The 16,119-nt window shown below is 38.0% G+C and overlaps 1 protein-coding gene across 4 annotated transcripts in view; it reads right to left on the bottom strand.

Annotated features, from left to right (window-relative positions):
- Positions 1-477: 477 nt before the first annotated feature.
- CNTNAP1 (contactin associated protein 1) overlaps positions 478-16,119 on the bottom strand; it is an 84,647-nt gene continuing 69,005 nt past the window's right edge. For 2 of the 4 annotated variants that reach the window (XM_039327682.1, XM_039327681.1), the window contains exons 19-25: positions 14,949-15,188; positions 14,467-14,703; positions 13,077-13,204; positions 12,759-12,852; positions 3,880-4,116; positions 3,191-3,241; positions 478-3,028 (exon numbers count right to left, since the gene is read on the bottom strand). In XM_039327682.1, coding sequence (XP_039183616.1) covers positions 2,772-3,028; positions 3,191-3,241; positions 3,880-4,116; positions 12,759-12,852; positions 13,077-13,204; positions 14,467-14,703; positions 14,949-15,188 — 1,244 coding nt within the window. In that variant the 3' untranslated portion in view covers positions 478-2,771. The remainder of the gene's footprint in view (positions 3,029-3,190; positions 3,242-3,879; positions 4,117-12,758; positions 12,853-13,076; positions 13,205-14,466; positions 14,704-14,948; positions 15,189-16,119) is intronic. The other 2 variants (XM_039327684.1, XM_039327683.1) reach the window with 1 other exon arrangement.

Genomic DNA, 16,119 nt, shown 5'->3' on the forward strand with positions numbered 1-16,119 from the left:
ATAATAATCACATACTTTTTAAGGCTATCATAAATAGAATGCAAAACCCCAAACAAATAACAAGCAACAGTAACAAAGTACTGCAATCTAGTAGATGGCCGGACTTTTGTAGCCTGGATAACGCAATCCTAATCCATTTGTATAATTACAGTGGCATCAATTATTTTTTCATTTAACTCCCCTAGATAGTGAACTTCTAAGGCAGTGATGGCGAACCTTTTAGAAACCGACTGCCCAAACTGCAACCCAAAACTCACTTAAGCATCATTGGGTGCTGGGTGGGTGTGGCCCATTGGCTGGGTTTGGCCAATTGGGCAGATGTGGCCCATTGGGTGGGTATGGCTGTAGTGGTAACAGCAGACTGGGTGGAACTAAAAAGTTAATCAATTCCAGTTTTGCAAAATCTTTTTTTTCCCACGAGAAGTTGAAATTAACTGATTAATTGAACCTTTTTTTTTTTTTTGCACATGGCGGCAGAGGCCTAAAGCGAAAAGGTTTTATAAAACCCAGCTGAGAGCCTAGGACTGGGGCAACAGCACCCGTGCCCACAGAGAGGGCTCTGAGTGCCACCTCTGGCACCCGTGCCATAGGTTCGCCTCCACTGTTCTAAGGGAAATGGAGCTTTACTTTTGAACAAAGCTTTGGCTGTAAAATGAATTGTGGCCCATCCTAATGCATGACTGATCACTGAGTGGGGTGGTCCCAAAGTGATGGTCCAAGTTCTTAGTCCTTTATTAATTTGGAATACTAATTTTCCAAAGGTAACCATTACAGGATGTAATGTGTCACTTCTGTAACTAGCTCAATAAATCCACTCAGTTGATAGCAACAGCATAAAAGATGTTTAAATACTTTGCAAAATATTCTCAGACAACTGAGTACAATAGTGACATTTTCTTCAGTTCCCAACTCCAGAAATGAATACTCCTCTAAAGAGCCACCACAAACAAATGCCCAATCTTTCAAGGGTGAGGCTGACACTACTATGAAAACTTATCTTCAGAAATTACCCTGCCGGCTTCTGCCTACCCACCCCACCCCCCAGGTTTCCCAGGAAAAGCTAACCCTTCAAAGTAAGCACAGGCTTCTCTTGACTCTGACTAGACTTGAGTAGAAAAATAATCTTGAAATGGGCTAATTTTTCTCAATTATAGACAACCAAAAAAGTGAAATGGATACCATAGGCTTGGGAGATATTAGTTCATATCCTCACTTAAGCAATCTTAGTTTTAGGTCAGTCAATCTTGGTCTTACTCTAGTGTTTCGAAGATACTTAGGAAGGACTATGTGCATATTAGCTTGAACATTCATGGAAAGAATGCAGTATGCTAGTAATAATTACTGCTAATATGAAATACGGCTGCTGTTATTTTTGTATGTAGGCAAGTCCATTAAAATATATATGTGCTTGGAGAAAAAGAAATTCTATCCATAACCATACAAAAATTTTCCCTCCCTTAACCCACACCCAAATATATATAACCAGGTAATTTATCACCCTGCTTTTTTCCTTTATTTTTACAAGTTACTTACTTTTTTCTCCCCAAACAACTCTTTAGAAAAAATAAACTGCCCAGGAAGACGCCCAAGCTTTTGGATAAAATAAGTACATTTGGCCATTGTTATAGAATCTTCTTATAATCCATAAGTAAACTTAAATAGGGAAAGAAAAGGGTTAGATGTTATTGGTAATAATATCCCTCCCCACCATACAACAGACTACAAAGCACAGATTATCACTTCACTTTTAACAGATCAGGATTTTTGTGTTTTATACAAACGATACCATTAAAAAATTAGTCCTTCTAATAGCTCACAACTAAAACATGAACAAAATGTAGAAAGAATTTTAAATTCTCAAAACCCCTGATTTATGAAGCAGCAAGTGTTAGCAAAGTGCAAGTGATTTTTTTTTGCATGCGCTATTGCTATACATACATACATATTTATATATATTAGCAGGCAAATATACCTATATTGCACATTGTTTTCTTTCAGGGCACAATATAAAGGTGCCAGGCTCTACATATGCTACAATTGCATGGCTTGACTAATGGCTTTTTTATGCTAAGCAATTAAGCGGGAAGACTATGTGCTAGCGCATCACGTATGAGAAGGCCAGCGTGAGTTTTGCATTGCATTTTCCCTTGACCCTTAAAAAGGAAGTGTATATTGACAGTCATGTCTTTCTTCAAATGGTGGAAGGAGCCGTGGAGTTTAGCTATAAATTGCTCTAGCAAACTGGAGATGAAACTGCAAGAAATGGTCACTAGTCCCCTTTGCCTTCCACCGAAAGAAGAAACTGCAGGACCCAAATGGAGGAAGGAGATATGAAAAGAAGTAGGCCCAGAGGCAGGGGAAGGGTTACTCCTTGAGGAAAAATAGGTATCTTTTTGGCAACTACCCAGGCACCAATTAAATCTTTTCAAAAGATACAAAATATATCCAGTTGGAATCAGTTGAGGCATTATGGCAGTCCCATAAATGAATGAACAAACAGATAACTAAAAACAATTATCCTGAATGAAATGGAGGGAGGCAGAAATATCTTTGATTATACACTTGCCAGTTAGGACTATGTCCAACTGGGAAATACAGCAACACCACAGGTTGTGCAAGTTGAACAAGCACCAGGCAGTTCATTACGCCGTGAAGGGTGGAGGCAGAAATCAGTCTCCCAGCAAGCGGCACAATTGGCAGTTTGGGTTTGGTCTTGCCAGGAGGCTGCAGCCAGCACCGAGTAGAAGATGAATCCCTCAGGCTCCAGTTGGCTATTCTGTTTTGGATTCTTCCAGGATCTGTGGCAAGTTTTGATCCTTCCGAGAGGCAACTGGCTTAACTGTGGGGAGAGTGGCAGGTTCAGCACTGCCGCTGCCCCTGGCACTCCCCCCACCACTACTACTTCCACCACTGTTGTAATCTTGGATGGCCTTTGGTTCATTGGTGTGGTAGGAGCCCTTGTAACGGTGATGGTGAAGGTACATCAAGAGAAGGGCTGCCGCCAAAAGCAGAAGCAGAAAAAAGATAACTGGGGGAAGAAAGGCAGAAACAGGGAAAGAAAGGGAAGAATTAGAATAACTGGGAGGGGGGGAAACCCAGAGCTAATTGCAGATGGAACCTAACAGTTTAATCTAGCAATCTCTGGGCTCTTCCCCTAGCTTTCACTTCCTTTTCCACTTTGATAACTCACCTCCAATAATGACTGCAACCCAGCCATCATCATGGATGTACAAGAAGTCCACTACAAGAAGCATAAAAAAAACATACAATTAAAACTAGATCTGACATACTCCTCCACCATCAGGTATTGATCTCATTGGTTAGTCCATCCATAAGTGGTCTCTTTTCCCTTCATAAAATCACCTTAGCCATGAAAGCCATCTGGCTGACCTTGGGCCAGTCACTCTCTCTCAGTCCAACTCACCTCACAGAGTTGTTGCTGTGGGGAAAATAGTAGGAGGGAGGTGTACTGGATATATTTGCCACCCTGAATTATTCCCAAATTTTAAGAGGTATCTATTCTCCTTCTAGCTACCCTATATACTTCTTCTGCCAAGGCCTCTGTGTGGCAGGTTCTTCTATGGGGAAACTCTTTGCTTTCCACACGCAGAATACCTTGCCTGCCTGCTATCCCAAGACGATGCACATGGTTTGTTCCCTATATATGATGATTGCTACTATAGGACTCCCTCTCTCCTAGGGTGCAATATCATTGCATCTATTTGAACAAAGTTTCACACTCAAAGGGAAAAAAACAGATATATCCCTTAGTGAAATCTTTGCCTTAAAAGAAATAAATTCTCACTTTTCATTTTTGGAATTATAGAGTAGGCACTCCAGGATAGGAACTCAGCTTTTTCAAAATTTAAGCTGCCTTACCTGGATCTATGTACCATGGGTCAAGTTCAGGAGGCACTTTAATGTAGGTAGAAGGCATAGAGGCACAGTTGGATTCTACCAGCTTTCCATTGATGGTGTAAGGGGGAATGGGATTGCTGCCACTAGAGCGAAATATGGTTTTCAGGGGCACAATGCTGTTGAATTTCACCGCTGAGATGCAACCTGTGAAACCTGGCGTATTGTATTTCTGGATTTCAGGATCAATCACTCCTGTCTCTGTGGACAATGACAGAGAAGGGGATTAACACTACTTGTTTCTTTCTTCTCTTTCCCTTTTTAATACACAGAAAAAGACTGAATTGAAACCAAAGGATGGGGATAGTGAGAAAGAAAAATTGTGGAAAAAATCTTTCCTCCTTCTATTCTTCTATTCTTATAATGAGCACTATCCATTTGAAAACAAAAGGACTATGGTAAGGGCTGTGAAGACAGTAGGGGATGCTGTAATTCTAATCTGGAGAATATAGGGAAATTATTTTATTATGTCTTGGAAGGCAAGGAGAGTGCACATTATGCAGATTATCCACATGGGAAAAAACAAGATTCAATTCAGAATCGGAAAAAATAGGGTCCTAAGAACTTGATTTCTTTTCATTGTTTTCTTTGCCTCTTTTCACAAAAATCTTCAAAGCTTTACCAAGCTTCTTTGTAAATCCAATATAGGAAAATTATCCAGGTCATTCACTTGGTTTGTTATTTATATCAGGGCTTTTCAACCTTTTCACCCATTGTACCACTTTTAGGATATGGCAACATCCGAGTACCATCAGTCGCGTAGCAAGGTGTCAAAAACTTGATGACCAGACTTCCGGTGGCGCTGCGTTGTGCCGATGGCAGCTACTTTGTAGCCATCCGTCTGAGACAGTGTAAAAACTGCGGTGACAGCAGACATCAGCTGTCCCGCGGTTTGAAACTTCTTTCCCAGGCAAAGGGAAAGAGGTGAGGTTTTTTTTCCTTGGATAGTGGTAGAGCCCTCAAGATCTCAAAGATTTTTTGGGGAGGTTGAAGGGTGAGCTCCCACGGAGTCCGAGGCATTCTCCACTTCTCAGATGTCTTTGTCCCTTTTTGTTTTTTGGGACAAAGCAAGACACCGCTTCCACATCCGCAATTAAAGTGAACTGGTGAGTTGATTTTGAAGCGGACAGAGCTGATCAGCGGAACGAATTTATATATTAAATTTGGACTTTAACTCTGGAGAAGAACAATCTTTTCCCTTTCTTTACTTTAAGGGAAAGTAAAATGGCGATGAGAGGTTTCTCTTTCTCATGCGCATGAAAGGAAAGTGAGGAAAGGATTTTCATTTTTTCATTGTTTTTTTTTGTTATAAAGTTTCAGCAACTTTCGGGACTTTGGGTGTTTGCATGAGAAGGATAAATATTCTTTTTTCTTTTTATAAATAGAAGAGGGTTTTTCTTTTCCCCTCTTCTTTTTGGTTTTTTTTTTTTTTTTTTTGGTCTTTTGGATTTTTCAAGAAGGAGAAAAACTTTTTTAAATGGCTTCGAAGCGTCAAGCGATCTCTGCTGTGCCTAAGGTGGCTTCTTCTCCGGCAATATTGACAGCTCAACAACCTAAACCTAGATCACCACCACCCTCTCCGCCTGTACCACTACTTACGGTAAAAGATATTCAAGATGTTATGGGTAATGTTGTGTGCCACATTAGAGAAGAAGTGAAGGAACTTTTAGAAGAGAGAAATAAAGTTATGAGGGAGGATATAGTACAGGCTTTGCAAGGACTCGCCTCTGTTGTTGAAAAGCTGGACTATCGTATTGAGGATGTTGCAGATAAAGTGGATTTATTGGAAGACCGTGTTGAAAGTGTTGAAAAAACGGTGGAGATTTCACATGATCAAATTGTTATGTCTCAGTATAGAGAAATGGAGTTCGCTTTAAGAATCAGAGGTTTGAGGGAAAATATGCAAAAAAATCTGAGGGAAGTGGTGGCAAATGATATTGCTGTGATATTGGAGAGGGAACCAGAGGAGATATTGAGAGAAATAGAAAAAATATTCAGAGTTAACTCCTGGATTGCAAAGCAGAGAAATTTACCAAGAGATGTGGTGATTTATTTTGGAAAAAGATCTTTACGTAATGGAATTATACAAGCATTTTACAATCAGAGATTTCAGATTGCTGCTCAGGATGTTATAATTCTAAAGGAGATTCCATCAAAAATTTTAAGAAGAAGAAAGGATTTTGCTTTTCTATCAGATGAACTTAAAAAACGACAGATACCGTTCAGATGGGATATCCCAACTGGAATTGTGGTGAGCTATGCGGGGACATGTTATAGACTTAATACTGTTTCAAAGGCAAGAGAGTTTTACATTTCTGTCCTGGGAGCTCGCTCATCATCACCTCCACGGTCTAAAGTTCTTGATGTGAAAGAGGGAGAGCAGTTTGTTGAAGATGTTGTATCAATGAAAGTTGGAAAATCACAGGCTGAGTTGTTACAGCAGTCTGCTGAGATAAAAGAACAGAGAATGACCCGAGCAGCTCATAGACGAAAAGAAAAGGAGCAACAGAAGAAGGAAATAAGAGAATCTACACAAGAATCTGTTTCTGAGCCTGTGGGAGGAGCAAGACCTAAGAGATCTTCGATGATTCGATCTTCGATGGTAGATCTTCGAGCAGTCTTCTCCAGGCTTGCAGCCGGAGGAGATGGCAAAGCTCCTGACCTGGAATGTTAATGGCTTTAATTCTCCACAGAAAAGAAAGAAAATATTTCATTATTTGAAGCAATATAATAATGATATTGTTTGTTTGCAGGAAACTCATATTATTTTAAAGGATCAAAAATATTTGATTAATGCTCAATTGGGTTCACATTTTGTATCTTCTGCTCCTGGGAAAAAAGGGGGTGTTGTTATTTATGTTAAGAAAAATTTGTCAGCTAAATTAATAGACTCTGATTCTCAAAGAAGATATGTTATGATTGAAGTGGGATTGTATGGTAAGAAACTGCTTATAGTGGGTTTGTATGCTCCTAATCAACAACAAAAACAGTTTTATAAGCTTTTACATCAAAAATTGACTTTATTGGATTATAAATCTGTTATTTTGATGGGGGATTGGAATGGAGTTTTGGATATACATAAAGACAAGAAAGGACTTTCTACTTTCTTCAAGCAAGCTAAACTACCTAAGGCTTTTTTTTATTTGAAAGATGACTTGGAATTGAGAGATATTTGGCGGGAACGTAATACAGAAGAGAGAGATTTTACATTTTTTTCTGATAGGCACCAATCGTTCTCAAGAATTGATTTTTTTTTTTTACTACTACGGATTTATATTCTAGTGTTAAAAATGTAAAAATTTTCCCAAGGACATTGACTGATCATAGTCCTGTATGGTTGGAATTAATTGCTGAGAAGGAGGAGAGAAGATCTTGGAGGTTGAATGAAAATTTATTTAGATATGAGGTAAATGTACAGAAACTTAGAGAATATTTAAAGGAATTTTTTATTTTAAATATGTCTAAGGGAACTTCAATGGCAATGGTTTGGGATGCCAGTAAGGCTTATATGCGTGGGGTTTTGATTCAAATGAATAATGTTTATAGGCGAAAACAAATGCAAAAACGTAAAGAATTGGAGGATGAGATTAAAATAAAAGAAAAAGCATTAATTATGAATCCTTTGGATAAGAATGTAAAGGCTTCTATAAATTTGCTTAAAACACAATTTAATATGTTAATGGCTGATCAGGTTTCAACTAATTTACGTTATATGAAACATAATACATTTTGTAATGCAAATAAGCGGGTAGGTGGTTGGCTTATCAATTAAGGAAGAAACGGAGGTTGAGAATTATAGATAAAATAAATTATAATGGTAAAATGGTTTTTCAGAAAGAATTGATTAAAAAATATTTTTTAGATTTTTATACAAAATTATATATGGGTCAGAAGGTACAGAGTTTGGATATAGATAAATATTTACAAGATGCTCATTTTCCTAAATTAACAAATGATCAAAGAGATGAGATCAATGGATTGATTACTTCACAGGAAATTATTATGGCAATTAAACAATTAAAAGTTGGTAAAGCACCTGGTACTGATGGATTGACATCAATTTATTATAAAACTTTAAATGAGGAGATGATAGAGCCTTTAAAGGAACTTTTTAATAGTATATTATTGGGTTTAGAACAGTGGTTCTCAACCTGTGGGTCAGGACCCCATTTGGGGTCGAACGACCATTTCACGGGGATCGCCAAACAAGGCTGTCTGCCATTTTTTTCCCCTTTTCTTTGGCCACGCCCCTGGCACCCAGTGATGTATAAGTGGTTCGGGGTCACCACAACATGGGGAACTGTATTATGGGGTCGCGGCATTAGAAAGGTTGAGAACCACTGGTTTAGAGATACCTCCATCTTGGAGAAGGGCTTTTATATCCTTGATTCCAAAAGAGGATCAAGATCTTACTTTATCTAAAAATTATAGACCTATATCTCTTCTGAATATAGATTATAAAATTTTTTCAAAAATTTTAGCGAACAGACTTATGATTGTTTTGAATCAAGTGATACATACTGATCAAACAGGTTTTATAACTGGGAGATATATGAAGAATAATGTTAGACAAATCATTAATTTAATAGAATATTTGGATAAAAATAATCAGATTCCTGCAGGTTTGATTTTTTTAGATGCTGAGAAAGCTTTTGATCAGTTAAATTGGCAATTTAGGTTGGTTGAAGAGATGAATTTTGGGGATAAAATTTTGCAAGCTCTTAGAGGTATTTATCAAAAACAATCGGCACAACTTATAATTAATGGAGGTTTATCTGATGTTTTTCAAATCGGAAATAGTACAAGACAGGGATGTCTATTGTCCCCTTTGTTGTTTGTTTTAACATTAGAAATTTTGTTGATTAAAATTCGTGAATCATCTAAAATAAAGGGAATAATGATTAATAATAAAGATTATAAATTAAGAACTTTTGCTGATGATTTGGTTGTTACTTTGTCTCAACCAACCTATTCGGTATTGGAGTTGTTACAGATTATAAATCAGTATGGGCAAGTTTCTGGTTTTAAAGTCAATAATAATAAGACTAAAATATTATCTAAAAATATGACTAATTCGGATAAGGAGATCTTAGTTAATTTGACAGGTTTTGAAATTGTAAAAAAGGTAAAATACTTGGGGGTTTATATAACTGCTTCTAATGTAAAACTGTATAAAAACAATTATGAAATGTTATGGCTTAAAATGCAGAAGGATTTGAATGATTGGAAAAAATTGCAATTATTTTTGTTAGGGAAAATTGCTGCAGTTAAAATGAATGTTCTGCCAAAATTTCTTTTCTTATTTCAAATGATACCTATCTTAAAGAAAGAGGTAAATTTAGAAGAATGGCAGAAGGGTATTAATAGATTCATTTGGGCTGGGAAAAAAAACAAGAGTTAAGCTTAATATTATACAAGATGTTCGAGCGAGAGGAGGACTCAAGGTGCCGAATTTGAAATTGTATTATGATGCGGTGGTCTTAACGTTGATTAGTGATTGGGTTAACTTAACAAATTCAAATATACTTTTTTTGGAGGGATGGGATTTATTATATGGATGGCATGCGTATTTAATTTATAATAAAAAGGTGGATAGGGTTTTTAAGTCCCGTGTTTTAAGAATTGCTTTATTGCGTGTCTGGAAGAAATATTATAGATTAAATTTTAGAATACCGTTGTGGGGAATTCCTGGGCATGCAATAGAGGGGATAAGGAAAGGAGTGAAAATGGATAGGATTTCTTACAAACAATTGCTTAAGTGGGAAGGGAATAATTGGCAATTAAAATCTATGGAGGAATTAACGCAAGAAAATATTATTTATTCTTGGTTCCAGTATAGGCAATTATTAGAAAGATGGAGTATAGATCAAAAAGTGGGTTTTACTATGGAAGATGTGAATTTGATGAAACAAATTAAAGATCAAAGTCGAACTCAAATAAAAAGAGTTTATAATGCTTTAGTGGAATTGGATTCAGAAACAGAATTAGTTAAAGATTGTATGGTTAAATGGGCTCAAAATTTTGAAGAGCTGATTTTATTAGATACATGGGAGATAATTTGGGTGAGGAATGTTAAGTTCACCCAAGCTCAAAATTTACGAGAAAATTTTTATAAAATGTTTTATAGGTGGCACGTTGATCCACAAAAGATGTCTCGTACATATCCGAATGTACAGCCCAAATGTTGGAGATGTGGTTGTTTGGATGCAACGTTGATTGATGTTCATTTAATTTGTATGGGTTTTTTTGTTTTTTTAACCCTATATTCAGCTCTGGGAAAGAGGGGGGAGGGTCATGGGGATGGGAGGGGGGAGGTATTTTATTGTAAAAAGTTTATAAAATTTTCAATTAAAAAAAAACAACTTGATGACCCCCCAAAAAAAGGGAAAAAGTGATAAAGTACAGGTAGTCCTCGACTTACAACAGTTCGCTTAGTGACTGTTCGAAGTTACAATGACACTGAAAAAGTGCCCCCCCAAGCACAGCCGAGCAAGACACCTGCCTGCACACCCGGCCACGCTCTTACTCCTTTCCGAGGTTTTCATTGTTGTGAGCATTTCTGTTGAGGATTGGCAATGGGGGTCAGGTGGGGGGGGTGTTTGGTTTTTATTCCTCCCATCTACTGGGTGGTTGCAGCAGGTTTTGGTCACTTCACATGATCCTGGGACACTGTGACCGTCATAAATATGAATCAGTTGCCAAGCATCTGAGTGTAAACCACAAGACCCTGGAGATGCCGCAACACTCCAGCTGTTCGGTGCTTCTTCTGGGCTCAGCAGAAGCGCCAGGATCAGCGCTGAGCTCCAGCTGGAGCCTGGCACTGATCCTGGCACTTCCGCTGAGCCCTGACAGCCCTGCAGCTCCAGCCATCTCTCACTAAGGCTTGTGCGGTGGTGCCACCAGTTCAGTTCATTCCCCTCCCCCGCAACCACTTTTCTAGGATGGTCGCGTACCACCTGCCAGATGCCAATGTACCACAAGTGATACCCGTACTAGTGGTTGAAAAGCTCTGATTTATATAACCCTTTTAATTGTTAAAGATATCAGACTTAATAATTGCAATAATAAGATATCAGGAAAACAAGATTCCCATTTTTCTGAGCACTTTCCACAGCTTGATGTGACTGATACAATCAAGGGTTTCTGTATAATCAATGAAGCAAATGCTGAGATTTTTTTTAATGTTCTTTAATGTTCTTTGGCTCATTTATACAGAGGGGATCAGTAATAATGTGTTGTGTTGCTTAACCTTTTCTAAAGCCAGCTTGAACATCTGGTATGTCTTTTTCCATTAATCTGCTGAAGAGGTGGCGCAGCAGTTAGAGTGCAGTACTGCAGGCCACTTTAGCTGACTGTGTTCAGCAGGTCAGCGGTTCAAATCTCACCAGCTCAAGGTTGACTCAGCCTTCCATCCTTCCGGGGTAGGTAAAATGAGGACCCAGATTGTTGGGGGCAATGTAAATATATATATACATTGCTTACTGGTGTACACTGCTTAGAGAGTGCTTGCACTTAAAGCGGTATATAAGTCTCATAAATAAATAAATAAATAATCCTCGGAAGTTCTCATTTGAATGGCTACACATGTATTGCATGAATGGATATGAAGGTTGTTGTATGTGCATGTTCTCTCCCTCCTATTACATCTGGGGAATGGGAATGTGTATTGTGAAGCACATGGCAGGCTGCATATGCTGGCCTCTGCACCATATAACCAGAAAGTGAGTTGTTAGATTCTTCCAAAACTATCACTGCATTCTACAGGCTCACTGTAGCTGCTAGACCATTTTGGTTTCTTTATATTTTTAATTCATACTTTTAATCTGCCCAATAACAAGCTATCCTAGCAATAGATTGCAAACATAATAATAATTGTGTGAGTGGGGGAGTGTCACAGAGAGAAATAGAATGTGTGTTACAAATATTCATAGACATATCTAACCAACTGTGGGAAATCTTGGGGGAAAGCTAAATAGGATCAAACCTAGTTAGCATCTGGATGGGAAATCATCAAGAAATCTCAGGTTTGTAGGCTAGATTGGGAAAATGCTAGGAAATTGCAAACATATCCCAGAGGAAGGCAGTAGCAAAGCATTTCTGGACTGATATCAGTAAAACCACTATTGTCACAAGGTCTGCTGGACACATTAGTATTGTCAAGTAGCCTGCAACTTACAACCATTCGTTTAGTGACTGTTTGAAGTTACAATAGCATTGAAAAAGCTGACTTGACCCTTATGTTCACTGGAGCATCCCCATGATCATGTGATCAAAATTTAGATGTTTGGCAGCTGAATCATATTTATGATGGTTGCAGTATCCTAGAGTCATATGATCCCCTTTTTTCAACCTTCTGCAAGCAAAGTCAATGGGAAAGTCACGCAACAACTATGTTACTAACTTACCAAATGCAGTGATGTACTTAACAACTATGACAAGAAAGGCCATAAAATGGGCAAAACTCAATTTTGGCAACTGTCTTGCTTAGCAACTGAAAACTTTGGCTCAATTGTGGTTGTAAGACAAGGACTACCTATATAGAATTACTTTTTTTTTCTCCATTCTGTTTTGGAACTGATATTGCTTTGCTAAGAGGACCTTGCTATCCTATAAAGATACAGAGGATAAGAAACAATAGGAAGAATACAAAAAAACAAAAGGAAGAAAATCATTCAAATTTGAAGTTGAAGACAAGGATGCATTAAGGTTTAGAAACATAAAAAGGGGTTGTAATATGATATGGATGCCATGAAGAATGGACAGAAATCCTAGGAAAATGGCAACAGGGCTGGGAGCATCAAGAATGTTCTTACTCACCCATAAAATACCCATATTGTTCTTACCCATAAAACGGCCAAGATAGAGCGCTTTGGGAGAATCAAGTTTGCTGTCCACAAAGACAGAGAATTGATTTACCATGAGAGGATAATAATCCAACTAGATGAGAGAGAGAGAGAAGAGATGAAAGATACATTAAGATGATTCTCTAAAATCAAAAGAGAATTATAGGGACGTACATAAATGCTTTCTGTTCGGGGAAAACCTATTTTCCGTTAAAAAGAGAACTTTTAACTGTCCTTTTCTCTACTTAATCAAAATTATAAACCTATCCCATCATTTTTTTTATCAAGCCCATCTGATGGATAAAAAGCTGTAGATACCTGTGTGTACAAAGTCCTATTGACACGAGTAATATTGATTCTATGTGGCTGCCCATCAGCCACTGAGCGTGTGCTCAAGGTCAAACTGAAAGGGAAGATCCCCAGTTGATAACGTAGCTGTAGGGTACCTATGAGGAAAGCATTAACAGTATAAGATGACCAAGAGTTCAGTTCCTGCACCCTTATGCAGCAGAGTTGGAGGAAAATCATCATCACTGAGAACATTGAGAAAGAACATAGTTTCAGTTTATTAAGTGAAATTCTTTTACATTTAAGAGATTAAGAACTCTGCTAAATCTGGACAAAAGACTCACCAAGTACTCCATTTTGCTTCTAACATGTCTCTCAGATGCTTTGGGGGAATTAATACAGGATAAAATTACAATACCCACACAATTTTTAAAATTATCACTAACAACCACCAATTTCTTTTTTAAACTTGGAAAAACAACCCTCTCTAAATATTGACCATCACTGTATCGTATAGCACTGACTTCTATAATATCACAAAAATAGCAGTGGCATATTTTGCACTGTTGGTTAACAGTAAAATCCACTTGGGGGAGGAGGGGTGGAGGAGAGAATTTGTCCAATTCATCAAAGCTTTAACAATTTGATCAACGTCTGATCACTTGTATGAAAATGATGTCCATGTTTTTAGGTTTACATTTTTATCCAGATTTTCAATCATCTGCTCATTTAGGGCATTTTATTTTCTAACTTTCCAATACTCTTTAAGACAAAGTGGCCAGAGGAATATATCACTGGAGGACCATAGTACTGCTGCACATTTCATCTGTTTAATTTTCAGTCTATTTCTTAATGTTTCCTAGGGTGGACATTGCCTTTCTATTGTTTTCACACTCAATTCAATAAGATGTCTTACTGAGAGATCTGCCAACAGCTCCCTGAGGAAAACCATCATAGAAACAGAACAAAAAGTAAATATAAATATATGTTTTGGGGTGACATTTTTATTACACAATAATATTTGGGAATATTACAAGAAATGCAGATTTTTTCAATTATTTTATTTTCAGAGAAAATTCATTAAGAAGCTAATGAAACAGTCATATGTCAAATAATCTTAGTGTTAAAGGTTGATCATTGGGAGTATCCTGATGGAATCTTTCTCTCATTAGGTAAGACAATCTAACATTTTTAATCAGCCTCTCTAAATCATCATTTGAAAACATTCTGAAAGATTTGGGGGGGAGACAGTGGGATAGTGCCTCTTTACCAGGATCCTGGAAAGTGAGAAAGGACTCCCATCCTTTCTGCTAAGAGGCAGGAAAGGAATGGAAAGAAAATGCAGTACCACTCTCAGAAGAAGAAGAAGAATGTGTCAACTCCACAAAGCATCTGTGGAAGCTATCCAAGTCATGCTTACCATCCTCACGGATCAAAATGGCCATGAAGTCACGGACAAAGGTGCTCACATAAAGAAGGACTGCAGGGGCTGAACTGGTACGGAAGTTGAGTCCCACTTCTTCCCCTGTCACATTGTAGCCAGGGAGCGGCTGAAGTGGTTGATGGAGTATGTTGGCAAATTCCTGTACCACATACAAGGGTGTTGTTAGGATATTGTAGCGCACCCACATGCCTTGTTCAAAGTAGGCACCTATGTCTGCCAAGAAACAACAAAATAAGGCAACAATTAGGGGAAGGCAAAATCCAAGCCAGGAAAGAACTGCTTCTTTCCACCTCCCTTGCTACTCAAACTCTTTTGCTGCCTTCCCTTTCTTTCTGGCCTTGGTGGCTCTTGGATTACTTTCCTGCCAACATAGCCCAGTATATTCAAAGGACATCAGGCAGGGGAAGGCTGCTGAAGCAAATTACACCAGCCCTCCTGTGCTTAGTCCTAGCTCTCACCGTGATTGCAGAAAGGTCCTTCAAATGCAGAGACTGTGCAGTTGCACGTGTAGTGGCTGTAGTGCTCCCAGCAGATGCCATGATTCTGGCATGGTACCAAGGGGTTTCGACAATGCCCACTGCAGTTTACCAGAACCCCTTCTGTTTCATTGGCTTTCCCCTCCAAGTTTAGGGTCACCCCATTCATGTGCAAACCTCGCAAGCACCCCAAGAATGGATGCAAGTTGTATTCAGCAGATCCTACAGAATGAGAAATAAATAGCTGTATTTAAAAACATAAACCTAGCTAGCTTAATCAAGTCTATCTTGCTTAGCAAACTGTTGCAACAAGGTTTCAACCAAATATTTTTGAAAAACTCATTGGGTTGGATCCTGGAAGTTTCAAAAAGACCTATCTTCTTCAATATAAACCATTAGCTCTCACTAGACTTCATACACTATTGAAGTGTATTTTTCTATTTATTTCTATTTATTTTCTATTTATTCTATTTTCTGTTTTTCTATTTCTCCTCACCTGAGTGACTCCCATTCTAAGAACAATGAGTTTACTTTTAAAATGTTCCACCGTTCCCAAATTAAGAAAATATTCCTGTCCAAAATCCTGTTAAGCATCTGTTATTCAGTTGATAAAAGGTGGATCTGGACCAACCGTTGAAAGGGGGTTTTGTGTCTGATTTACAGCACAATTTCTGATTCACTGATGTTTAAACACTAATAAGCAGAGCAAAATGAATTAACTCTTGCCCTAAATATACTGTTGTAACAGAAACACCCAGGACAAATTAGAAGATTTTTAAAAAGTAAAAGGACTTGAAATCTACACTGTTCGCACAATGAAAGGAAATTCCAAGATTCAAAATTCTGCACCCAGTAGGTCTTGCTGTGCATTTCTGAATATTATTGGTTCTGCCTGCCACAAGGCCTAAAAGTTCCTATCACTACCATAAGCAAAACTGAGGTAAATTAATGATCCAGTTATATTTCTCTAATGAGAAACAGAACAATTCTCTTTTTAAACAAGTTACATAACAGGCCTAAACCATTATAGACTTAGATGCTAATTATCTTCTGCAAAGAAGATCTATGTGCTCATGGGATCATAGTATAGTTTAGGGATAATAGTACAATAATAGGTTGTGTTCAGTTTTATATTGCTTTCCAAGGATTTGGG

This window comes from Crotalus tigris, unplaced genomic scaffold (assembly GCF_016545835.1).
Source record: "Crotalus tigris isolate CLP2741 ecotype Arizona unplaced genomic scaffold, ASM1654583v1 scf7180000024364.846960, whole genome shotgun sequence".
Classification (NCBI taxonomy): Eukaryota; Metazoa; Chordata; class Lepidosauria; order Squamata; family Viperidae; genus Crotalus; species Crotalus tigris.